This window comes from Eucyclogobius newberryi, unplaced genomic scaffold (genome assembly GCF_026437365.1).
Source record: "Eucyclogobius newberryi isolate DKJ021-1_F unplaced genomic scaffold, fEucNew1.0.hap1 SCAF_4, whole genome shotgun sequence".
Taxonomy (NCBI): domain Eukaryota; kingdom Metazoa; phylum Chordata; class Actinopteri; order Gobiiformes; family Gobiidae; genus Eucyclogobius; species Eucyclogobius newberryi.
In genome coordinates this window covers 42,742,502-42,769,988 of record NW_027316056.1, presented here as the reverse complement: position 1 = coordinate 42,769,988, position 27,487 = coordinate 42,742,502, and the positions used below count along the sequence as shown (strand labels likewise).

Sequence of the window (27,487 nt, the reverse complement as noted above, 5' to 3'; positions counted from 1 at the left end):
CATGACATCCAGGTGAGCACTCAGTCATGACATCCAGGTGAGCACTCAGTCATGACATCCAGGTGAGCACCCAGTCATGACATCCAGGTGAGCACTAAGTCATGACATCCAGGTGAGCACTCAGTCATGACATCCAGGTGAGCACCCAGTCATGACATCCAGGTGAGCACTCAGTCATGACATCCAGGTGAGCACTCAGTCATGACATCCAGGTGAGCACTCAGTCATGACATCCAGGTGAGCACTCAGTCATGACATCCAGGTGAGCACTCAGTCATGACATCCAGGTGAGCACCTCAGTCATGACATCCAGGTGAGCACTCAGTCATGACATCCAGGTGAGCACTCAGTCATGACATCCAGGTGAGCACCCAGTCATGACATCCAGGTGAGCACTCAGTCATGACATCCAGGTGAGCACTCAGTCATGACATCCAGGTGAGCACTCAGTCATGACATCCAGGTGAGCACTCAGTCATGACATCCAGGTGAGCACTCAGTCATGACATCCAGGTGAGCACTCAGTCATGACATCCAGGTGAGCACTCAGTCATGACATCCAGGTGAGCACTCAGTCATGACATCCAGGTGAGCACTCAGTCATGACATCCAGGTGAGCACTCAGTCATGACATCCAGGTGAGCACTCAGTCATGACATCCAGGTGAGCACTCAGTCATGACATCCAGGTGAGCACTCAGTCATGACATCCAGGTGAGCACTCAGTCATGACATCCAGGTGAGCACTCAGTCATGACATCCAGGTGAGCACTCAGTCATGACATCCAGGTGAGCACTCAGTCATGACATCCAGGTGAGCACTCAGTCATGACATCCAGGTGAGCACTCAGTCATGACATCCAGGTGAGCACTCAGTCATGACATCCAGGTGAGCACTCAGTCATGACATCCAGGTGAGCACTCAGTCATGACATCCAGGTGAGCACTCAGTCATGACATCCAGGTGAGCACTCAGTCATGACATCCAGGTGAGCACTCAGTCATGACATCCAGGTGAGCACTCAGTCATGACATCCAGGTGAGCACTCAGTCATGACATCCAGGTGAGCACTCAGTCATGACATCCAGGTGAGCACTCAGTCATGACATCCAGGTGAGCACTCAGTCATGACATCCAGGTGAGCACCCAGTCATGACATCCAGGTGAGCACTCAGTCATGACATCCAGGTGAGCACTCAGTCATGACATCCAGGTGAGCACTCAGTCATGACATCCAGGTGAGCACTCAGTCATGACATCCAGGTGAGCATCCAGTCATGACATCCAGGTGAGCACTCAGTCATGACATCCAGGTGAGCACTCAGTCATGACATCCAGGTGAGCACTAAGTCATGACATCCAGGTGAGCACTCAGTCATGACATCCAGGTGAGCACTCAGTCATGACATCCAGGTGAGCACTCAGTCATGACATCCAGGTGAGCACTCAGTCATGACATCCAGGTGAGCACTAAGTCATGACATCCAGGTGAGCACTAAGTCATGACATCCAGGTGAGCACCCAGTCATGACATCCAGGTGAGCACTAAGTCATGACATCCAGGTGAGCACTCAGTCATGACATCCAGGTGAGCACTCAGTCATGACATCCAGGTGAGCACTCAGTCATGACATCCAGGTGAGCACTCAGTCATGACATCCAGGTGAGCACTCAGTCATGACATCCAGGTGAGCACCCAGTCATGACATCCAGGTGAGCACTCAGTCATGACATCCAGGTGAGCACTCAGTCATGACATCCAGGTGAGCACTAAGTCATGACATCCAGGTGAGCACTCAGTCATGACATCCAGGTGAGCACTCAGTCATGACATCCAGGTGAGCACTCAGTCATGACATCCAGGTGAGCACCCAGTCATGACATCCAGGTGAGCACTCAGTCATGACATCCAGGTGAGCACTCAGTCATGACATCCAGGTGAGCACTAAGTCATGACATCCAGGTGAGCACTCAGTCATGACATCCAGGTGAGCACTAAGTCATGACATCCAGGTGAGCACTCAGTCATGACATCCAGGTGAGCACTCAGTCATGACATCCAGGTGAGCACTAAGTCATGACATCCAGGTGAGCACCCAGTCATGACATCCAGGTGAGCACTAAGTCATGACATCCAGGTGAGCACTCAGTCATGACATCCAGGTGAGCACTCAGTCATGACATCCGTCTCCAAGCTCGAAGTCTGGGACGCAATATCCCAGCAACTCATTCTATGTTTACATCGTGACACATATATTTTACAATGATAAGTTCACATGAGGAACAGGCTGGTCGTCCATGGTCCAATAGAGACAGGAGTTGAGGGACAGGACCAAGTTGACGTTGTAGATAGTTTTTTTAATGTTTATATATTATCGTAGGTGTGATTGTTCCATAGGTGATGGTTCACTAACCTGTGTCTGAGGCCGATACACTGTTCTGCCTCCGCAGGTGAATGAAATCGTTGATACTTGCCCCTGTATGTAAAGGACAATATGTAAAGGACAATATGTAAAGGACAATATGTAAAGGACAATATGTAAAGGACAATATGTAAAGGACAATATGTAAAGGACAATATGTAAAGGACAATATGTAAAGGACAATATGTAAAGGACAATACAGCTGGAAAATGCATAGTGTATCTTATGCCCAGTGTTTGGAGTTTCTTTTTCACCGGGAGAAAAGCTTTTCCTTGAACCGCTTCACTGAAATCTGGGAATACGTGGATCCGCTTGTGTTGGAACATTAAATCCCCTTTGGTGCTTCACAGGTGAAGCTTCACTTTGTCCTGATGGATGAGAAGCTTCATTATGAGCGGGTGAAGCTTCACTTTGTCCTGATGGATGAGAAGCTTCATTATGAGCGGGTGAAGGCTTCACTTTGTCCTGATGGATGAGAAGCTTCATTATGAGCGGGTGAAGGCTTCACTTTGTCCTGATGGATGAGAAGCTTCATTATGAGCGGGTGAAGGCTTCACTTTGTCCTGATGGATGAGAAGCTTCATTATGAGCGGGTGAAGGCTTCACTTTGTCCTGATGGATGAGAAGCTTCATTATGAGCGGGTGAAGGCTTCACTTTGTCCTGATGGATGAGAAGCTTCATTATGAGCGGGTGAAGGCTTCACTTTGTCCTGATGGATGAGAAGCTTCATTATGAGCGGGTGAAGCTTCACTTTGTCCTGATGGATGAGAAGCTTCATTATGAGCGGGTGAAGGCTTCACTTTGTCCTGATGGATGAGAAGCTTCATTATGAGCGGGTGAAGGCTTCACTTTGTCCTGATGGATGAGAAGCTTCATTATGAGCGGGTGAAGCTTCACTTTGTCCTGATGGATGAGAAGCTTCATTATGAGCGGGTGAAGCTTCACTTTGTCCTGATGGATGAGAAGCTTCATTATGAGCGGGTGAAGCTTCACTTTGTCCTGATGGATGAGAAGCTTCATTATGAGCGGGTGAAGGATGTTTGCACAGCTCCACGCGCAGCTTCTCCGAGAAGTTTTCTTTACCGAATAAACCTGGATTAAGGCGCTGAACAAAAGCGGTGCAGTTGGTTCCCTCAGATCTTTCTGGGATCCCACCATCAGCACATTAGACATCCTGCTTTTGTTCTCCAGATAGTCCACCTTTGACTGTAGTAAGGTTACGGTTTTCTCCAGGACTTTGACGTGTTTTTGCGTGTCATAGACGTCATCCTCCGTTTTGCTCACGCGCTGCTGGATTTCCGTAAACTGCTCGGCCAAACTACTCATTGAATTGTCCAGATGGTTCACAGATTGTTCAATGGTTCCTAGTCGACCAAGAACCTCTTGTTTGCTCCTGTATCGCCTGGAACAGAGACTCCAAAGTGCGTTCACCGCAAACACGCAGTGTAATGTTTCACCATCAGACTGTAATGTTTCACCATCAGACTGTAATGTTTCACCATCAGACTGTAATGTTTCACCATCAGACTGTAATGTTTCACCATCAGACTGTAATGTTTCACCATCAGACTGTAATGTTTCACCATCAGACTGTAATGTTTCACCATCAGACTGTAATGTTTCACCATCAGACTGTAATGTTTCACCATCAGACTGTAATGTTTCACCATCAGACTGTAATGTTTCACCATCAGACTGTAATGTTTCACCATCAGACTGTAATGTTTCACCATCAGACTGTAATGTTTCACCATCAGACTGTAATGTTTCACCATCAGACTGTAATGTTTCACCATCAGACTGTAATGTTTCACCATCAGACTGTAATGTTTCACCATCAGACTGTAATATAATATGAGGAGGATATAGTGTTGTCCATTCAATGCCTCAGACTGAACTTGTCTTGTTCAAACGTTCATTTGATACAACATTTTAGGCGAGTCAAGGTCAGAGCTCAGTCACTCACGTCCTTCACCTCCGCCATCATCCCCCGATAATCCTTTAGAGCTTTATACACTCTGAGGTGTGTCTTTAGAGCTTTATAACACTCTAAGGTGTGTCTTTAGAGCTTTATACACTCTGAGGTGTGTCTTTAGAGCTTTATACACTCTGAGGTGTGTCTTTAGAGCTTTATACACTCTGAGGTGTGTCTTTAGAGCTTTATACACTTTGAGGTGTGTCTTTAGAGCTTTATACACTGTGGTGTGTCTTTAGAGCTTTATACACTTTGAGGTGTGTCTTTAGAGCTTTATACGCTCTGAGGTGTGTCTTTAGAGCTTTATACACTTTGAGGTGTGTCTTTAGAGCTTTATACGCTCTGAGGTGTGTCTTTAGAGCTTTATACGCTCTGAGGTGTGTCTTTAGAGCTTTATACACTCTGAGGTGTGTCTTTAGAGCTTTATAACACTCTGAGGTGTGTCTTTAGAGCTTTATACACTCTGAGGTGTGTCTTTAGAGCTTTATACACTCTGAAGTATGTCTTTAGAGCTTTATAACACTTTGAGGTGTGTCTTTAGAGCTTTATACACTCTGAGGTGTGTCTTTAGAGCTTTATAACACTCTGAGGTATGTCTTTAGAGCTTTATAACACTCTGAGGTGTGTCTTTAGAGCTTTATAACACTCTGAGGTGTGTCTTTAGAGCTTTATAACACTCTGAGGTGTGTCTTTAGGGCTTTATACACTCTGAGGTGTGTCTTTAGAGCTTTATAACACTCTGAGGTGTGTCTTTAGAGCTTTATAACACTCTGAGGTGTGTCTTTAGGGCTTTATACACTCTGAGGTGTGTCTTTAGAGCTTTATAACACTCTGAGGTGTGTCTTTAGAGCTTTATAACACTCTGAGGTGTGTCTTTAGAGCTTTATACACTGTGGTGTGTCTTTAGAGCTTTATAACACTCTGAGGTGTGTCTTTAGAGCTTTATACACTCTGAGGTGTGTCTTTAGAGCTTTATAACACTCTGAGGTGTGTCTTTAGAGCTTTATACACTCTGAGGTGTGTCTTTAGAGCTTTATAACACTCTGAGGTGTGTCTTTAGAGCTTTATAACACTCTGAGGTGTGTCTTTAGAGCTTTATACACTCTGAGGTGTGTCTTTAGAGCTTTAACACTCTGAGGTGTGTCTTTAGAGCTTTATACACTCTGAGGTGTGTCTTTAGAGTTTTATAACACTCTGAGGTGTGTCATTAGAGCTTTATACACTCTGAGGTGTGTCTTTAGAGCTTTATACACTCTGAGGTGTGTCTTTAGAGCTTTATACACTTTGAGGTGTGTCTTTAGAGCTTTATACACTCTGAGGTGTGTCTTTAGAGCTTTATACACTTTGAGGTGTGTCTTTAGAGCTTTATACACTCTGAGGTGTGTCTTTAGAGCTTTAACACTCTGAGGTGTGTCTTTAGAGCTTTATACACTTTGAGGTGTGTCTTTAGAGCTTTATACACTCTGAGGTGTGTCTTTAGAGCTTTATAACACTCTGAGGTGTGTCTTTAGAGCTTTAACACTCTGAGGTGTGTCTTTAGAGCTTTATAACACTCTGAGGTGTGTCTTTAGAGCTTTATAACACTCTGAGGTGTGTCTTTAGAGCTTTATAACACTCTGAGGTGTGTCTTTAGAGCTTTATACACTGTGGTGTGTCTTTAGAGCTTTATAACACTCTGAGGTGTGTCTTTAGAGCTTTATAACACTCTGAGTTGTGTCTTTAGAGCTTTATAACACTCTGAGGTGTGTCTTTAGAGCTTTATAACACTTTGAGGTGTGTCTTTAGAGCTTTATACACTTTGAGGTGTGTCTTTAGAGCTTTATACGCTCTGAGGTGTGTCTTTAGAGCTTTATACACTGTGGTGTGTCTTTAGAGCTTTATAACACTCTGAGGTGTGTCTTTAGAGCTTTATACACTCTGAGGTGTGTCTTTAGAGCTTTATAACACTCTGAGGTGTGTCTTTAGAGCTTTATACACTGTGGTGTGTCTTTAGAGCTTTACACACTCTGAGGTGTGTCTTTAGAGCTTTATAACACTCTGAGGTGTGTCTTTAGAGCTTTATACACTGTGGTGTGTTTTTAGAGCTTTATAACACTCTAAGGTGTGTCTTTAGAGCTTTATACACTTTGAGGTGTGTCTTTAGAGCTTTATACACTTTGAGGTGTGTCTTTAGAGCTTTATACGCTCTGAGGTGTGTCTTTAGAGCTTTATACACTTTGAGGTGTGTCTTTAGAGCTTTATACACTTTGAGGTGTGTCTTTAGAGCTTTATACGCTCTGAGGTGTGTCTTTAGAGCTTTATAACACTCTGAGGTGTGTCTTTAGAGCTTTATAACACTCTGAGGTGTGTCTTTAGAGCTTTATACACTCTGAGGTGTGTCTTTAGAGCTTTATAACACTCTGAGGTGTGTCTTTAGAGCTTTATACGCTCTGAGGTGTGTCTTTAGAGCTTTATACACTCTGCAGGTGTGTCTTTAGAGCTTTATACACTGTGGTGTGTCTTTAGAGCTTTATAACACTCTAAGGTGTGTCTTTAGAGCTTTATACACTTTGAGGTGTGTCATTAGAGCTTTATAACACTCTGAGGTGTGTCATTAGAGCTTTATAACACTCTGAGGTGTGTCTTTAGAGCTTTATACACTGTGGTGTGTCTTTAGAGCTTTATAACACTCTGAGGTGTGTCTTTAGAGCTTTATAACACTCTGAGGTGTGTCTTTAGAGCTTTATACACTTTGAGGTGTGTCTTTAGAGCTTTATACGCTCTGAGGTGTGTCTTTAGAGCTTTATACACTTTGAGGTGTGTCTTTAGAGCTTTATAACACTCTGAGGTGTGTCTTTAGAGCTTTATAACACTCTGAGGTGTGTCTTTAGAGCTTTATACACTGTGGTGTGTCTTTAGAGCTTTACACACTCTGAGGTGTGTCTTTAGAGCTTTATAACACTCTGAGGTGTGTCTTTAGAGCTTTATACACTGTGGTGTGTCTTTAGAGCTTTATACACTCTGAGGTGTGTCTTTAGAGCTTTATAACACTCTGAGGTGTGTCTTTAGAGCTTTATACACTCTGAGGTGTGTCTTTAGAGCTTTATACACTGTGGTGTGTCTTTAGAGCTTTATAACACTCTAAGGTGTGTCTTTAGAGCTTTATACACTTTGAGGTGTGTCTTTAGAGCTTTATACACTTTGAGGTGTGTCTTTAGAGCTTTATACGCTCTGAGGTGTGTCTTTAGAGCTTTATACACTTTGAGCTGTGTTTAGAGCTTTATACGCTCTGAGGTGTGTCTTTAGAGCTTTATAAAACTCTGAGGTGTGTCTTTAGAGCTTTATAACACTCTGAGGTGTGTCTTTAGAGCTTTATACACTCTGAGGTGTGTCTTTAGAGCTTTATAACACTCTGAGGTGTGTCTTTAGAGCTTTATAACACTCTGAGGTGTGTCTTTAGAGCTTTATACACTCTGAGGTGTGTCTTTAGAGCTTTATAACACTCTGAGGTGTGTCTTTAGAGCTTTATACGCTCTGAGGTGTGTCTTTAGAGCTTTATACACTCTGCAGGTGTGTCTTTAGAGCTTTATACACTGTGGTGTGTCTTTAGAGCTTTATAACACTCTAAGGTGTGTCTTTAGAGCTTTATACACTTTGAGGTGTGTCTTTAGAGCTTTATACACTTTGAGGTGTGTCTTTAGAGCTTTATACACTCTGAGGTGTGTCTTTAGAGCTTTATACACTCTGAGGTGTGTCTTTAGAGCTTTATAACACTCTGAGGTGTGTCTTTAGAGCTTTATAACACTCTGAGGTGTGTCTTTAGAGCTTTATACACTGTGGTGTGTCTTTAGAGCTTTATAACACTCTGAGGTGTGTCTTTAGAGCTTTATACACTGTGGTGTGTCTTTAGAGCTTTATACACTCTGAGGTGTGTCTTTAGAGCTTTATACACTCTGAGGTGTGTCTTTAGAGCTTTATACCACTCTGAGGTGTGTCTTTAGAGCTTTATAACACTCTGAGGTGTGTCTTTAGAGCTTTATAACACTCTGAGGTGTGTCTTTAGAGCTTTATAACACTCTGAGGTGTGTCTTTAGAGATTTATACACTGTGGTGTGTCTTTAGAGCTTTATAACACTCTAAGGTGTGTCTTTAGAGCTTTATACACTTTGAGGTGTGTCTTTAGAGCTTTATACACTTTGAGGTGTGTCTTTAGAGCTTTATACGCTCTGAGGTGTGTCTTTAGAGCTTTATACACTTTGAGGTGTGTTTAGAGCTTTATACGCTCTGAGGTGTGTCTTTAGAGCTTTATAAAACTCATAGGTGTGTCTTTAGAGCTTTATAACACTCTGAGGTGTGTCTTTAGAGCTTTATACACTCTGAGGTGTGTCTTTAGAGCTTTATAACACTCTGAGGTGTGTCTTTAGAGCTTTATAACACTCTGAGGTGTGTCTTTAGAGCTTTATACACTCTGAGGTGTGTCTTTAGAGCTTTATAACACTCTGAGGTGTGTCTTTAGAGCTTTATACGCTCTGAGGTGTGTCTTTAGAGCTTTATACACTCTGCAGGTGTGTCTTTAGAGCTTTATACACTGTGGTGTGTCTTTAGAGCTTTATAACACTCTAAGGTGTGTCTTTAGAGCTTTATACACTTTGAGGTGTGTCTTTAGAGCTTTATACACTTTGAGGTGTGTCTTTAGAGCTTTATACACTCTGAGGTGTGTCTTTAGAGCTTTATAACACTCTGAGGTGTGTCTTTAGAGCTTTATACACTCTGAGGTGTGTCTTTAGAGCTTTATAACACTCTGAGGTGTGTCTTTAGAGCTTTATAACACTCTGAGGTGTGTCTTTCGAGCTTTATAACACTCTGAGGTGTGTCTTTAGAGCTTTATACACTGTGGTGTGTCTTTAGAGCTTTATAACACTCTGAGGTGTGTCTTTAGAGCTTTATACACTGTGGTGTGTCTTTAGAGCTTTATACACTCTGAGGTGTGTCTTTAGAGCTTTATACACTCTGAGGTGTGTCTTTAGAGCTTTATACACTGTGGTGTGTCTTTAGAGCTTTATAACACTCTGAGGTGTGTCTTTAGAGCTTTATAACACTCTGAGGTGTGTCTTTAGAGCTTTATACACTTTGAGGTGTGTCTTTAGAGCTTTATACACTCTCAGGTGTGTCTTTAGAGCTTTATACACTGTGGTGTGTCTTTAGAGCTTTATAACACTCTAAGGTGTGTCTTTAGAGCTTTATACACTCTGAGGTGTGTCTTTAGAGCTTTATACACTGTGGTGTGTCTTTAGAGCTTTATAACACTCTAAGGTGTGTCTTTAGAGCTTTATACACTCTGAGGTGTGTCTTTAGAGCTTTATAACACTCTGAGGTGTGTCTTTAGAGCTTTATACACTCTGAGGTTGGTCTTTAGAGCTTTATAACACTCTGAGGTGTGTCTTTAGAGCTTTATAACACTCTGAGGTGTGTCTTTAGAGCTTTATACACTCTGAGGTGTGTCTTTAGAGCTTTTTTCACACTCTGAGATGTGTCTTTAGAGCTTTATAACACTCTGAGGTGTGTCTTTAGAGCTTTATACACTCTGAGGTGTGTCTTTAGAGCTTTTTTCACACTCTGAGATGTGTCTTTAGAGCTTTATAACACTCTGAGGTGTGTCTTTAGAGCTTTATACGCTCTGAGGTGTGTCTTTAGAGCTTTATACACTCTGCAGGTGTGTCTTTAGAGCTTTATACACTTTAAGGTGTGTCTTTAGAGCTTTATACACTCTGAGGTGTGTCTTTAGAGCTTTATACACTCTGAGGTGTGTCTTTAGAGCTTTATAACACTCTGAGGTGTGTCTTTAGAGCTTTATACAGCTCTGAGGTGTGTTTTTAGAGCTTCAATACTCTGAGGTGTGTTTTTAGAGCTTTATAACACTCTGAGGTGTGTCTTTAGGGCTTTATAACACTCTGAGGTGTGTCTTTAGAGCTTTATAACACTCTGAGGTGTGTCTTTAGGGCTTTATACACTCTGAGGTGTGTCTTTAGAGCTTTATAACACTCTGAGGTGTGTCTTTAGAGCTTTATACACTCTGAGGTGTGTCTTTAGAGCTTTATACACTCTGAGGTGTGTCTTAAGAGCTTTATAACACTCTGAGGTGTGTCTTTAGAGCTTTATACACTCTGAGGTGTGTCTTTAGAGCTTTATACACTCTGAGGTGTGTCTTTAGAGCTTTATAACACTCTGAGGTATGTCTTTAGAGCCTTATACACTCTGAGGTATGTCTTTAGAGCTTTATAACACTCTGAGGTGTGTCTTTAGAGCTTTATACACTCTGAGGTGTGTCTTTAGAGCTTTTTTCACACTCTGAGATGTGTCTTTCGAGCTTTATAACACTCTGAGGTGTGTCTTTAGGGCTTTATAACACTCTGAGGTGTGTCTTTAGAGCTTTATACACTCTGAGGTGTGTCTTTAGAGCTTTATAACACTCTGAGGTGTGTCTTTAGAGCTTTATAACACTCTGAGGTGTGTCTTTAGAGCTTTATACACTCTGAGGTGTGTCTTTAGAGCTTTATACACTCTGAGGTGTGTCTTTAGAGCTTTATACACTCTGAGGTGTGTCTTTAGAGCTTTATACGCTCTGAGGTGTGTCTTTAGAGCTTTATACACTCTGCAGGTGTGTCTTTAGAGCTTTATACACTGTGGTGTGTCTTTAGAGCTTTATAACACTCTGAGGTGTGTCTTTAGGGCTTTATACACTCTGAGGTGTGTCTTTAGAGCTTTATAACACTCTGAGGTGTGTCTTTAGAGCTTTATACACTCTGAGGTGTGTCTTTAGAGCTTTATACACTCTGAGGTGTGTCTTAAGAGCTTTATAACACTCTGAGGTGTGTCTTTAGAGCTTTATACACTCTGAGGTGTGTCTTTAGAGCTTTATACACTTTGAGGTGTGTCTTTAGAGCTTTATACACTCTGAGGTGTGTCTTTAGAGCTTTATAACACTCTGAGGTGTGTCTTTAGAGCTTTATAACACTCTGAGGTGTGTCTTTAGAGCTTTATACACTCTGAGGTGTGTCTTTAGAGCTTTATACACTCTGAGGTGTGTCTTTAGAGCTTTTTTCACACTCTGAGATGTGTCTTTCGAGCTTTATAACACTCTGAGGTGTGTCTTTAGAGCTTTATACACTCTGAGGTGTGTCTTTAGAGCTTTATAACACTCTGAGGTGTGTCTTTAGAGCTTTATAACACTCTGAGGTGTGTCTTTAGAGCTTTATACACTCTGAGGTGTGTCTTTAGAGCTTTATACACTCTGAGGTGTGTCTTTAGAGCTTTATACACTCTGAGGTGTGTCTTTAGAGCTTTATACGCTCTGAGGTGTGTCTTTAGAGCTTTATACACTCTGCAGGTGTGTCTTTAGAGCTTTATACACTGTGGTGTGTCTTTAGAGCTTTATAACACTCTGAGGTGTGTCTTTAGGGCTTTATACACTCTGAGGTGTGTCTTTAGAGCTTTATAACACTCTGAGGTGTGTCTTTAGAGCTTTATACACTCTGAGGTGTGTCTTTAGAGCTTTATACACTCTGAGGTGTGTCTTAAGAGCTTTATAACACTCTGAGGTGTGTCTTTAGAGCTTTATACACTCTGAGGTGTGTCTTTAGAGCTTTATACACTCTGAGGTGTGTCTTTAGAGCTTTATACACTTTGAGGTGTGTCTTTAGAGCTTTATACACTCTGAGGTGTGTCTTTAGAGCTTTATAACACTCTGAGGTGTGTCTTTAGAGCTTTATAACACTCTGAGGTGTGTCTTTAGAGCTTTATACACTCTGAGGTGTGTATTTAGAGCTTTATAACACTCTGAGGTGTGTCTTTAGAGCTTTATACACTGTGGTGTGTCTTTAGAGCTTTATAACACTCTGAGGTGTGTCTTTAGAGCTTTATAACACTCTGAGGTGTGTCTTTAGAGCTTTATACACTGTGGTGTGTCTTTAGAGCTTTATAACACTCTGAGGTGTGTCTTTAGAGCTTTATACACTCTGAGGTGTGTCTTTAGAGCTTTATACACTCTGAGGTTGGTCTTTAGAGCCTTATACACTCTGAGGTATGTCTTTAGAGCTTTATAACACTCTGAGGTGTGTCTTTAGAGCTTTATACACTCTGAGTTGTGTCTTTAGAGCTTTATACACTCTGAGGTGTGTCTTTAGAGCTTTTTTCACACTCTGAGATGTGTCTTTAGAGCTTTATACACTCTGAGGTGTGTTTAGAGCTTTATACACTCTGAGGTGTGTCTTTAGAGCTTTATAACACTCTGAGGTGTGTCTTTAGAGCTTTATAACACTCTGAGGTGTGTCTTTAGAGCTTTATACACTGTGGTGTGTCTTTAGAGCTTTATACACTCTGAGGTGTGTCTTTAGAGCTTTATAACACTCTGAGGTGTGTCTTTAGAGCTTTATACACTCTGAGGTGTGTCTTTAGAGCTTTATACACTTTGAGGTGTGTCTTTAGAGCTTTATAACACTCTGAGGTGTGTCTTTAGAGCTTTATACACTCTGAGGTGTGTATTTAGAGCTTTATAACACTCTGAGGTGTGTCTTTAGAGCTTTATACACTGTGGTGTGTCTTTAGAGCTTTATAACACTCTGAGGTGTGTCTTTAGAGCTTTATAACACTCTGAGGTGTGTCTTTAGAGCTTTATAACACTCTGAGGTGTGTCTTTAGAGCTTTATAACACTCTGAGGTGTGTCTTTAGAGCTTTATACACTCTGAGGTGTGTCTTTAGAGCTTTATACACTCTGAGGTGTGTCTTTAGAGCTTTATACACTCTGAGGTGTGTCTTTAGAGCTTTATACGCTCTGAGGTGTGTCTTTAGAGCTTTATACACTCTGCAGGTGTGTCTTTAGAGCTTTATACACTGTGGTGTGTCTTTAGAGCTTTATAACACTCTGAGGTGTGTCTTTAGAGCTTTATACACTCTGAGGTGTGTCTTTAGAGCTTTATACACTCTGAGGTGTGTCTTAAGAGCTTTATAACACTCTGAGGTGTGTCTTTAGAGCTTTATACACTCTGAGGTGTGTCTTTAGAGCTTTATACACTCTGAGGTGTGTCTTTAGAGCTTTATACACTTTGAGGTGTGTCTTTAGAGCTTTATACACTCTGAGGTGTGTCTTTAGAGCTTTATAACACTCTGAGGTGTGTCTTTAGAGCTTTATAACACTCTGAGGTGTGTCTTTAGAGCTTTATACACTCTGAGGTGTGTCTTTAGAGCTTTATACACTCTGAGGTGTGTCTTTAGAGCTTTTTTCACACTCTGAGATGTGTCTTTCGAGCTTTATAACACTCTGAGGTGTGTCTTTAGAGCTTTATACACTCTGAGGTGTGTCTTTAGAGCTTTATAACACTCTGAGGTGTGTCTTTAGAGCTTTATAACACTCTGAGGTGTGTCTTTAGAGCTTTATAACACTCTGAGGTGTGTCTTTAGAGCTTTATAACACTCTGAGGTGTGTCTTTAGAGCTTTATACACTCTGAGGTGTGTCTTTAGAGCTTTATACACTCTGAGGTGTGTCTTTAGAGCTTTATACACTCTGAGGTGTGTCTTTAGAGCTTTATACGCTCTGAGGTGTGTCTTTAGAGCTTTATACACTCTGCAGGTGTGTCTTTAGAGCTTTATACACTGTGGTGTGTCTTTAGAGCTTTATAACACTCTGAGGTGTGTCTTTAGGGCTTTATACACTCTGAGGTGTGTCTTTAGAGCTTTATAACACTCTGAGGTGTGTCTTTAGAGCTTTATACACTCTGAGGTGTGTCTTTAGAGCTTTATACACTCTGAGGTGTGTCTTTAGAGCTTTATACACTCTGAGGTGTGTCTTTAGAGCTTTATACACTCTGAGGTGTGTCTTTAGAGCTTTATACACTTTGAGGTGTGTCTTTAGAGCTTTATACACTCTGAGGTGTGTCTTTAGAGCTTTATAACACTCTGAGGTGTGTCTTTAGAGCTTTATAACACTCTGAGGTGTGTCTTTAGAGCTTTATACACTCTGAGGTGTGTATTTAGAGCTTTATAACACTCTGAGGTGTGTCTTTAGAGCTTTATACACTGTGGTGTGTCTTTAGAGCTTTATAACACTCTGAGGTGTGTCTTTAGAGCTTTATAACACTCTGAGGTGTGTCTTTAGAGCTTTATACACTGTGGTGTGTCTTTAGAGCTTTATAACACTCTGAGGTGTGTCTTTAGAGCTTTATACACTCTGAGGTGTGTCTTTAGAGCTTTATACACTCTGAGGTTGGTCTTTAGAGCCTTATACACTCTGAGGTATGTCTTTAGAGCTTTATAACACTCTGAGGTGTGTCTTTAGAGCTTTATACACTCTGAGTTGTGTCTTTAGAGCTTTATACACTCTGAGGTGTGTCTTTAGAGCTTTTTTCACACTCTGAGATGTGTCTTTAGAGCTTTATACACTCTGAGGTGTGTTTAGAGCTTTATACACTCTGAGGTGTGTCTTTAGAGCTTTATAACACTCTGAGGTGTGTCTTTAGAGCTTTATAACACTCTGAGGTGTGTCTTTAGAGCTTTATACACTGTGGTGTGTCTTTAGAGCTTTATACACTCTGAGGTGTGTCTTTAGAGCTTTATAACATTCTGAGGTGTGTCTTTAGAGCTTTATACACTCTGAGGTGTGTCTTTAGAGCTTTATACACTCTGAGGTGTGTCTTTAGAGCTTTATAACACTCTAAGGTGTGTCTTTAGAGCTTTATACACTTTGAGGTGTGTCTTTAGAGCTTTATAACACTCTGAGGTGTGTCTTTAGAGCTTTATACACTCTGAGGTGTGTATTTAGAGCTTTATAACACTCTGAGGTGTGTCTTTAGAGCTTTATACACTGTGGTGTGTCTTTAGAGCTTTATAACACTCTGAGGTGTGTCTTTAGAGCTTTATAACACTCTGAAGTGTGTCTTTAGAGCTTTATACACTGTGGTGTGTCTTTAGAGCTTTATAACACTCTGAGGTGTGTCTTTAGAGCTTTATAACACTCTGAGGTGTGTCTTTAGAGCTTTATACACTGTGGTGTGTCTTTAGAGCTTTATACACTCTGAGGTTGGTCTTTAGAGCCTTATACACTCTGAGGTATGTCTTTAGAGCTTTATAACACTCTGAGGTGTGTCTTTAGAGCTTTATACACTCTGAGTTGTGTCTTTAGAGCTTTATACACTCTGAGGTGTGTCTTTAGAGCTTTTTTCACACTCTGAGATGTGTCTTTAGAGCTTTATACACTCTGAGGTGTGTTTAGAGCTTTATACACTCTGAGGTGTGTCTTTAGAGCTTTATAACACTCTGAGGTGTGTCTTTAGAGCTTTATAACACTCTGAGGTGTGTCTTTAGAGCTTTATACACTGTGGTGTGTCTTTAGAGCTTTATACACTCTGAGGTGTGTCTTTAGAGCTTTATAACACTCTGAGGTGTGTCTTTAGAGCTTTATACACTCTGAGGTGTGTCTTTAGAGCTTTATAACACTCTAAGGCGTGTCTTTAGAGCTTTATACACTTTGAGGTGTGTCTTTAGAGCTTTATACACTTTGAGGTGTGTCTTTAGAGCTTTATACACTTTGAGGTGTGTCTTTAGAGCTTTATAACACTCTGAGGTGTGTCTTTAGAGCTTTATACACTCTGAGGTGTGTCTTTAGAGCTTTATACACTCTGAGGTGTGTCTTTAGAGCTTTATAACACTCTAAGGTGTGTCTTTAGAGCTTTATACACTTTGAGGTGTGTCTTTAGAGCTTTATACACTTTGAGGTGTGTCTTTAGAGCTTTATACACTTTGAGGTGTGTCTTTAGAGCTTTATACGCTCTGAGGTGTGTCTTTAGAGCTTTATACACTCTGAGGTGTGTCTTTAGAGCTTTATAACACTCTGAGGTGTGTCTTTAGAGCTTTATACACTCTGAGGTGTGTCTTTAGAGCTTTATACACTCTGAGGTGTGTCTTTAGAGCTTTATAACACTCTAAGGTGTGTCTTTAGAGCTTTATACACTTTGAGGTGTGTCTTTAGAGCTTTATACGCTCTGAGGTGTGTCTTTAGAGCTTTATACACTCTGAGGTGTGTCTTTAGAGCTTTATACACTCTGCAGGTGTGTCTTTAGAGCTTTATACACTGTGGTGTGTCTTTAGAGCTTTATAACACTCTAAGGTGTGTCTTTAGAGCTTTATACACTTTGAGGTGTGTCTTTAGAGCTTTTTACACTCTGAGGTGTGTCTTTAGAGCTTTATAACACTCTGAGGTGTGTCTTTAGAGCTTTATAACACTCTGAGGTGTGTCTTTAGAGCTTTATACACTGTGGTGTGTCTTTAGAGCTTTATAACACTCTGAGGTGTGTCTTTAGAGCTTTATACACTGTGGTGTGTCTTTAGAGCTTTATAACACTCTGAGGTGTGTCTTTAGAGCTTTATACACTCTGAGGTGTGTCATTAGAGCTTTATAACACTCTGAGGTGTGTCTTTAGAGCTTTATACACTCTGAGGTGTGTCTTTAGAGCTTTATAACACTCTGAGGTGTGTCTTTAGAGCTTTATACACTCTGAGGTGTGTCTTTAGAGCTTTATAACACTCTGAGGTGTGTCTTTAGAGCTTTATAACACTCTGAGGTGTGTCTTTAGAGCTTTATACACTGTGGTGTGTCTTTAGAGCTTTATAACACTCTGAGGTGTGTCTTTAGAGCTTTATACACTTTGAGGTGTGTCTTTAGAGCTTTATACACTGTGGTGTGTCTTTAGAGCTTTATAACACTCTAAGGTGTGTCTTTAGAGCTTTATACACTCTGAGGTGTGTCTTTAGAGCTTTATAACACTCTGAGGTGTGTCTTTAGAGCTTTATACACTGTGGTGTGTCTTTAGAGCTTTATAACACTCTAAGGTGTGTCTTTAGAGCTTTATACACTTTGAGGTGTGTCTTTAGAGCTTTATACACTCTGAGGTGTGTCTTTAGAGCTTTATAACACTCTGAGGTGTGTCTTTAGAGCTTTATACACTCTGAGGTGTGTCTTTAGAGCTTTATAACACTCTGAGGTGTGTCTTTAGAGCTTTATACACTCTGAGGTTGGTCTTTAGAGCCTTATACACTCTGAGGTATGTCTTTAGAGCTTTATAACACTCTGAGGTGTGTCTTTAGAGCTTTTTACACTCTGAGTTGTGTCTTTAGAGCTTTATACACTCTGAGGTGTGTCTTTAGAGCTTTTTTCACACTCTGAGATGTGTCTTTAGAGCTTTATAACACTCTGAGGTGTGTCTTTAGAGCTTTATACACTCTGCAGGTGTGTCTTTAGAGCTTTATACACTCTGAGGTGTGTCTTTAGAGCTTTATACACTCTGAGGTGTGTCTTTAGAGCTTTATAACACTCTGAGGTGTGTCATTAGAGCTTTATAACACTCTGAGGTGTGTCTTTCGAGCTTTATAACACTCTGAGGTGTGTCTTTAGAGCTTTATACACTCTGAGGTGTGTCTTTAGAGCTTTATACACTCTGAGGTGTGTCTTTAGGGCTTTATAACACTCTGAGGTGTGTCTTTAGAGCTTTATAACACTCTGAGGTGTGTCTTTAGAGCTTTATAACACTCTGAGGTGTGTCTTTAGAGCTTTATACACTCTGAGGTGTGTCTTTAGAGCTTTATAACACTCTGAGGTGTGTCTTTAGAGCTTTATACACTCTGAGGTGTGTCTTTAGAGCTTTATACACTCTGAGGTGTGTCTTAAGAGCTTTATAACACTCTGAGGTGTGTCTTTAGAGCTTTATACACTCTGAGGTGTGTCTTTAGAGCTTTATACACTCTGAGGTGTGTCTTTAGAGCTTTATAACACTCTGAGGTATGTCTTTAGAGCCTTATACACTCTGAGGTGTGTCTTTAGAGCTTTATACACTCTGAGGTGTGTCTTTAGAGATTTTTTCACACTCTGAGATGTGTCTTTCGAGCTTTATACAGCTCTGAGGTGTGTTTTTAGAGCTTCAATACTCTGAGGTGTGTTTTTAGAGCTTTATACACTCTGAGGTGTGTCTTTAGAGCTTTATAACACTCTGAGGTGTGTCTTTAGGGCTTTATAACACTCTGAGGTGTGTCTTTAGAGCTTTATAACACTCTGAGGTGTGTCTTTAGAGCTTTATAACACTCTGAAGTGTGTCTTTAGAGCTTTATAACACTCTGAGGTGTGTCTTTAGAGCTTTATAACACTCTGAGGTGTGTCTTTAGAGCTTTATACACTCTGAGGTGTGTCTTTAGAGCTTTATACACTCTGAGGTGTGTCTTTAGAGCTTTATACGCTCTGAGGTGTGTCTTTAGAGCTTTATAACACTCTAAGGTGTGTCTTTAGAGCTTTATACACTCTGAGGTGTGTCTTTAGAGCTTTATACACTCTGAGGGGTGTCTTTAGAGCTTTATACACTCTGAGGTGTGTCTTTAGAGCTTTATAACACTCTGAGGTGTGTCTTTAGAGCTTTATAACACTCTGAGGTGTGTCTTTAGAACTTTATAACACTCTGAGGTGTGTCTTTAGAGCTTTATAACACTCTGAGGTGTGTCTTTAGAGCTTTATAACACTCTGAGGTATGTCTTTAGAGCCTTATACACTCTGAGGTGTGTCTTTAGAGATTTTTTCACACTCTGAGATGTGTCTTTCGAGCTTTATACAGCTCTGAAGTGTGTTTTTAGAGCTTCAATACTCTGAGGTGTGTCTTTAGAGCTTTATAACACTCTGAGGTGTGTCTTTAGAGCTTTATACACTCTGAGGTGTGTCTTTAGAGATTTTTTCACACTCTGAGATGTGTCTTTCGAGCTTTATACAGCTCTGAGGTGTGTTTTTAGAGCTTCAATACTCTGAGGTGTGTTTTTAGAGCTTTATACACTCTGAGGTGTGTCTTTAGAGCTTTATACACTCTGAGGTGTGTCTTTAGAGCTTTATAACACTCTGAGGTGTGTCTTTAGAGCTTTATAACACTCTGAGGTGTGTCTTTAGAGCTTTATACACTCTGAGGTGTGTCTTTAGGGCTTTATAACACTCTGAGGTGTGTCTTTAGAGCTTTATAACACTCTGAGGTGTGTCTTTAGAGCTTTATAACACTCTGAGGTGTGTCTTTAGAGCTTTATAACACTCTGAGGTGTGTCTTTAGAGCTTTATAACACTCTAAGGTGTGTCTTTAGAGCTTTATACACTCTGAGGTGTGTCTTTAGAGCTTTATACACTCTGAGGGGTGTCTTTAGAGCTTTATACACTCTGAGGTGTGTCTTTAGAGCTTTATAACACTCTGAGGTGTGTCTTTAGAGCTTTATAACACTCTGAGGTGTGTCTTTAGAACTTTATAACACTCTGAGGTGTGTCTTTAGAGCTTTATACACTGTGGTGTGTCTTTAGAGCTTTACACACTCTGAGGTGTGTATTTAGAGCTTTATAACACTCTGAGGTGTGTCTTTAGAGCTTTATACACTGTGGTGTGTCTTTAGAGCTTTATAACACTCTGAGGTGTGTCTTTAGAGCTTTATAACACTCTGAGGTGTGTCTTTAGAGCTTTATACACTGTGGTGTGTCTTTAGAGCTTTATAACACTTTGAGGTGTGTCTTTAGAGCTTTATACACTCTGAGGTGTGTCTTTAGAGCTTTATAACACTCTGAGGTGTGTCTTTAGAGCTTTATACACTGTGGTGTGTCTTTAGAGCTTTATAACACTCTGAGGTGTGTCTTTAGAGCTTTATAACACTCTCAGGTGTGTCTTTAGAGCTTTATACACTGTGGTGTGTCTTTAGAGCTTTATAACACTCTAAGGTGTGTCTTTAGAGCTTTATACACTTTGAGGTGTGTCTATAGAGCTTTATAACACTCTGAGGTGTGTCTTTAGAGCTTTATACACTGTGGTGTGTCTTTAGAGCTTTATAACACTCTGAGGTGTGTCTTTAGAGCTTTATAACACTCTCAGGTGTGTCTTTAGAGCTTTATACACTGTGGTGTGTCTTTAGAGCTTTATAACACTCTAAGGTGTGTCTTTAGAGCTTTATACACTTTGAGGTGTGTCTATAGAGCTTTATAACACTCTGAGGTGTGTCTTTAGAGCTTTATAACACTCTGAGGTGTGTCTTTAGAGCTTTATAACACTCTGAGGTGTGTCTTTAGAGCTTTATACACTCTGAGGTGTGTCTTTAGAGCTTTATAACACTCTGAGGTGTGTCTTTAGAGCTTTATACACTGTGGTGTGTCTTTAGAGCTTTATAACACTCTGAGGTGTGTCTTTAGAGCTTTATAACACTCTGAGGTGTGTCTTTAGAGCTTTATACACTGTGGTGTGTCTTTAGAGCTTTATAACACTTTGAGGTGTGTCTTTAGAGCTTTATACACTCTGAGGTGTGTCTTTAGAGCTTTATAACACTCTGAGGTGTGTCTTTAGAGCTTTATACACTGTGGTGTGTCTTTAGAGCTTTATAACACTCTGAGGTGTGTCTTTAGAGCTTTATAACACTCTCAGGTGTGTCTTTAGAGCTTTATACACTTTGAGGTGTGTCTATAGAGCTTTATACACTCTGAGGTGTGTCTTTAGAGCTTTATAACACTCTGAGGTATGTCTTTAGAGCTTTATAACACTCTGAGGTGTGTCTTTAGAGCTTTATACACTCTGAGGTGTGTCTTTAGAGCTTTATAACACTCTGAGGTATGTCTTTAGAGCTTTATAACACTCTGAGGTGTGTCTTTAGAGCTTTATACACTCTGAGGTGTGTCTTTAGAGCTTTATAACACTCTGAGGTATGTCTTTAGAGCTTTATAACACTCTGAGGTGTGTCTTTAGAGCTTTATACACTCTGAGGTGTGTCTTTAGAGCTTTATAACACTCTGAGGTGTGTCTTTAGAGCTTTGAATGCTCTGAGGTGTGTCTTTAGAGCTTTATACACTTTGAGGTGTGTCTTTAGAGCTTTATACACTCTGAGGTGTGTCTTTAGAGCTTTATAACACTCTGAGGTATGTCTTTAGAGCTTTATAACACTCTGAGGTGTGTCTTTAGAGCTTTATACACTCTGCAGGTGTGTCTTTAGAGCTTTATAAACTGTGGTGTGTCTTTAGAGCTTTATAACACTCTAAGGTGTGTCTTTAGAGCTTTATACACTTTGAGGTGTGTCTTTAGAGCTTTATACACTTTGAGGTGTGTCTTTAGAGCTTTATACACTCTGAGGTGTGTCTTTAGAGCTTTATACACTCTGAGATGTGTCTTTAGAGCTTTATAACACTCTGAGGTGTGTCTTTAGAGCTTTATAACACTCTGAGGTGTGTCTTTAGAGCTTTATAACACTCTGAGGTGTGTCTTTAGAGCTTTATACACTGTGGTGTGTCTTTAGAGCTTTATACACTCTGAGGTGTGTCTTTAGAGCTTTATAACACTCTGAGGTGTGTCTTTAGAGCTTTATACACTGTGGTGTGTCTTTAGAGCTTTATAACACTCTAAGGTGTGTCTTTAGAGCTTTATACACTCTGAGGTGTGTCTTTAGAGCTTTTTAACACTCTGAGGTGTGTCTTTAGAGCTTTATACACTGTGGTGTGTCTTTAGAGCTTTATAACACTCTAAGGTGTGTCTTTAGAGCTTTATACACTTTGAGGTGTGTCTATAGAGCTTTATAACACTCTGAGGTGTGTCTTTAGAGCTTTATACACTCTGAGGTTGGTCTTTAGAGCCTTATACACTCTGAGGTATGTCTTTAGAGCTTTATACACTCTGAGGTGTGTCTTTAGAGCTTTATACACTCTGAGGTGTGTCTTTAGAGCTTTATAACACTCTGAGGTGTGTCTTTAGAGCTTTATAACACTCTGAGGTGTGTCTTTAGAGCTTTATAACACTCTGAGGTGTGTCTTTAGAGCTTTATAACACTCTGAGGTGTGTCTTTAGAGCTTTATAACACTCTGAGGTGTGTCTTTAGAGCTTTATAACACTCTGAGGTGTGTCTTTAGAGCTTTATAACACTCTGAGGTGTGTCTTTAGAGCTTTAACACTCTGAGGTGTGTCTTTAGAGCTTTATACACTCTGAGGTGTGTCTTTAGAGGTGTGTCCTGCACGTGCTCAGTGGAGAAGTTGTGCTGTGTTGCTTTTCTCGTGGTGTAAATGGAGTTTCATGTATGATCATGACTTCGGTTTATTCACTTCACAGAGTTTTTCCGGGTCGTCAGCTCTGATTGGCTGCGCTGCATCTGCCACAGATGAACATGTGACCTCGGGCGCTAACGCGCTAACGCGCTAACGCGCCGCGAGAACGAAAACGTAGAAATCACGCCTCAGAAAACGCAGCAAGCGTTCACATCACATTACATCATTATGACGTCATACACATCATATTACATCATTATGACGTCACACACATCATATTACATCATTATGACGTCACACACATCACATTACATCATTATGACGTCATACACATCATATTACATCATTATGACGTCACACACATCACATTACATCATTATGACGTCATACACATCATATTACATCATTATGACGTCACACACATCATATTACATCATTATGACGTCACACACATCACATTACATCATTATGACGTCACACACATCACATTACATCATTATGACGTCACACACATCACATTACATCATTATGACGTCACACACATCACATTACATCATTATGACGTCACACACATCACATTACATCATTATGACGTCATACACATCACATTACATCATTATGACGTCACACACATCATATTACATCATTATGACGTCATACACATCATATTACATCATTATGACGTCATACACATCACATTACATCATTATGACGTCATACACATCACATTACATCATTATGACGTCACACACATCATATTACATCATTATGACGTCACACACATCACATTACATCATTATGACGTCACAAACATCACATTACATCATTATGACGTCACACACATCACATTACATCATTATGACGTCACACACATCACATTACATCATTATGACGTCACACACATCATATTACATCATTATGACGTCACACACATCATATTACATCATTATGACGTCACACACATCACATTACATCATTATGACGTCACACACATCATATTACATCATTATGACGTCATACACATCATATTACATCATTATGACGTCACACACATCATATTACATCATTATGACGTCACACACATCATATTACATCATTATGACGTCACACACATCACATTACATCATTATGACGTCACACACATCACATTACATCATTATGACGTCATACACATCACATTACATCATTATGACGTCAAACACATCACATTACATCATTATGACGTCACACACATCACATTACATCATTATGACGTCATACACATCACATCATATTACATCATTATGACGTCACACACATCATATTACATCATTATGACGTCACACACATCACATTACATCATTATGACGTCACACACATCATATTACATCATTATGACGTCACACACATCACATTACATCATTATGACGTCACACACATCATATTACATCATTATGACGTCACACACATCACATTACATCATTATGACGTCACACACATCACATTACATCATTATGACGTCATACACATCACATCACATTACATCATTATGACGTCACACACATCACATTACATCATTATGACGTCATACACATCACATTACATCATTATGACGTCAAACACATCACATTACATCATTATGACGTCACACACATCACATTACATCATTATGACGTCATACACATCACATCATATTACATCATTATGACGTCACACACATCATATTACATCATTATGACGTCACACACATCACATTACATCATTATGACGTCACACACATCACATTACATCATTATGACGTCACACACATCATATTACATCATTATGACGTCACACACATCACATTACATCATTATGACGTCACAAACATCACATTACATCATTATGACGTCATACACATCACATCACATTACATCATTATGACGTCACACACATCACATTACATCATTATGACGTCAAACACATCACATTACATCATTATGACGTCACAAACATCACATTACATCATTATGACGTCATACACATCACATCATATTACATCATTATGACGTCACACACATCATATTACATCATTATGACGTCACACACATCACATTACATCATTATGACGTCACACACATCACATTACATCATTATGACGTCACACACATCATATTACATCATTATGACGTCACACACATCACATTACATCATTATGACGTCACACACATCACATTACATCATTATGACGTCACACACATCATATTACATCATTATGACGTCACACACATCACATTACATCATTATGACGTCATACACATCACATTACATCATTATGACGTCACACACATCATATTACATCATTATGACGTCATACACATCACATTACATCATTATGACGTCACACACATCATATTACGTCATTATGACGTCAAACACATCATATTACATCATTATGACGTCAAACACATCATATTACATCATTATGACGTCACACACATCACATTACATCATTATGACGTCACACACATCATATTACATCATTATGACGTCAAACACATCATATTACATCATTATGACGTCACACACATCACATTACATCATTATGACGTCACACACATCATATTACATCATTATGACGTCACACACATCATATTACGTCATTATGACGTCAAACACATCATATTACATCATTATGACGTCAAACACATCATATTACATCATTATGACGTCACACACATCACATTACATCATTATGACGTCACACACATCATATTACATCATTATGACGTCATACACATCACATTACATCATTATGACGTCATACACATCACATTACATCATTATGACGTCATACACATCACATTACATCATTATGACGTCACACACATCATATTACATCATTATGACGTCACACATCATATTACATCATTATGACGTCACACACATCATATTACATCATTATGACGTCACACACATCATATTACATCATTATGACGTCATACACATCACATTACATCATTATGACGTCACACACATCATATTACATCATTATGACGTCATACACATCATATTACGTCATTATGACGTCACACACTTCACATTACATCATTATGACGTCATACACATCACATTACATCATTATGACGTCATACACATCACATTACATCATTATGACGTCATACACATCATATTACATCATTATGACGTCACACACATCATATTACATCATTATGACGTCACACACATCATATTACATCATTATGACGTCACACACATCACATTACATCATTATGACGTCAAACACATCACATTACATCATTATGACGTCACACACATCATATTACATCATTATGACGTCACACACGTCACATTACATCATTATGACGTCACACACATCACATTACATCATTATGACGTCACACACGTCACATTACATCATTATGACGTCACACACATCATATTACATCATTATGACGTCACAAACATCACATTACATCATTATGACGTCACACACATCACATTACATCATTATGACGTCACACACATCATATTACATCATTATGACGTCATACACATCATATTACATCATTATGACGTCATACACATCACATTACATCATTATGACGTCATACACATCACATTACATCATTATGACGTCACACACATCACATTACATCATTATGACGTCACACACATCACATTACATCATTATGACGTCACACACATCATATTACATCATTATGACGTCATACACATCATATTACATCATTATGACGTCACACGGGCCTCTGGACACGCCCACAGACTGAGCAGCTGCAGGAGAAGAAGAGCCGAGCTTCCTGCAGTACTGCTCAGCGCCTGTAGAGGCTTCAGCAGCAGAAGAGAGGGAAATGTCCTTATTTGGACATATTTTAGACCAACTTAAATGTAGTTGTGACACACGGTCAGTTCAGATGTGATTGGTCAGTTATTGGTCAGTTTAGATGTGATTGGTCAGTTATTGGTCAGTTTAGATGTGATTGGTCAGTTATTGGTCAGTTTAGATGTGTTCCCTGGTCAGATACTTCAGGTGAGTTTAGTGGACGTCGTCATCAGCTGCAGCGCTTGTTCTGAAACACTGACGTTTGTCACTGGAGCATAATCTCTGGAGCCAAAAGTTTTATTTAAATTCTCTGTCCGGAGCGCCCGGAGCGCCCGGAGCGCCCGGAGCGTCTGAGGCTGTGGTGTGAACGCCCCATGAGTCTGAGTCTGATGTGAGAGATTCCACAGAGTCGTGTCAAACTTCACCAACAGAGTCTCAAGACCAGGATCTGAACCAGACCACACGGGGTCTGGACCAGGATCTGAACCAGACCACACGGGGTCTGGACCAGGATCTGAACCAGACCACACGGGGTCCGGACCAGGATCTGAACCAGACCAGATGGGGTCCGGACCAGGATCTGAACCAGACCACACGGGGTCTGGACCAGGATCTGAACCAGACCACACGGGGTCTGGACCAGGATCTGAACCAGACCACACGGGGTCCGGACCAGGATCTGAACCAGACCAGATGGGGTCCGGACCAGGATCTGAACCAGACCACACGGGGTCCGGACCAGGATCTGAACCAGACCAGATGGGGTCCGGACCAGGATCTGAACCAGACCACACGGGGTGGTTTGGATCTGTCTGTGTTTGTTGATGTTGTTGAGCCAAAATGGCCGCCGGCTCTAACCTGAGCTCGGAGCCGGACTTCAGCGTGAACGAGGTGGACTATGAGGTCAGTGAGGCCCCTGGACCTGAGACGGATCTGGCTTTAGTCCTGGTAAGACCCTGTTTCTCTCCTCAGATCCCCGCAGAGGACCTCCCGGACTTTACCCGTGGCCCGGTGTTCCTGGGGGCCTCAGTCCTGATGGGGGCGGTCTTGGTCTTGATCATGTTGGTGTGCGGGGCTGGGAACCTGTTCTTTGTGTGGACTCTGGTGCGCTCGGGCAGACTCCGGACCATGGCAGACAGACTGGTTCTGAACCTGGCCCTGTCGGATGCTCTGGTGGCTCTGTGCTGCCCCCTGCTGTTCGACTACTACACACTGC

At 40.7% G+C, this 27,487-nt stretch overlaps 1 protein-coding gene across 1 annotated transcript in view; it reads left to right on the top strand.

Moving 5' to 3' along the window:
- prokr1a (prokineticin receptor 1a) overlaps positions 1–27,487 on the top strand; it is a 57,249-nt gene that overhangs the window by 25,617 nt on the left and 4,145 nt on the right. Inside the window, exons 2-4 of the mRNA XM_072463683.1 lie at positions 26,679–27,035; positions 27,107–27,174; positions 27,244–27,487. The exon at positions 27,244–27,487 is cut by the window's right edge and continues 109 nt beyond it. Of these exons, the coding sequence (XP_072319784.1) occupies positions 26,679–27,035; positions 27,107–27,174; positions 27,244–27,487 (669 nt within the window). The remainder of the gene's footprint in view (positions 1–26,678; positions 27,036–27,106; positions 27,175–27,243) is intronic.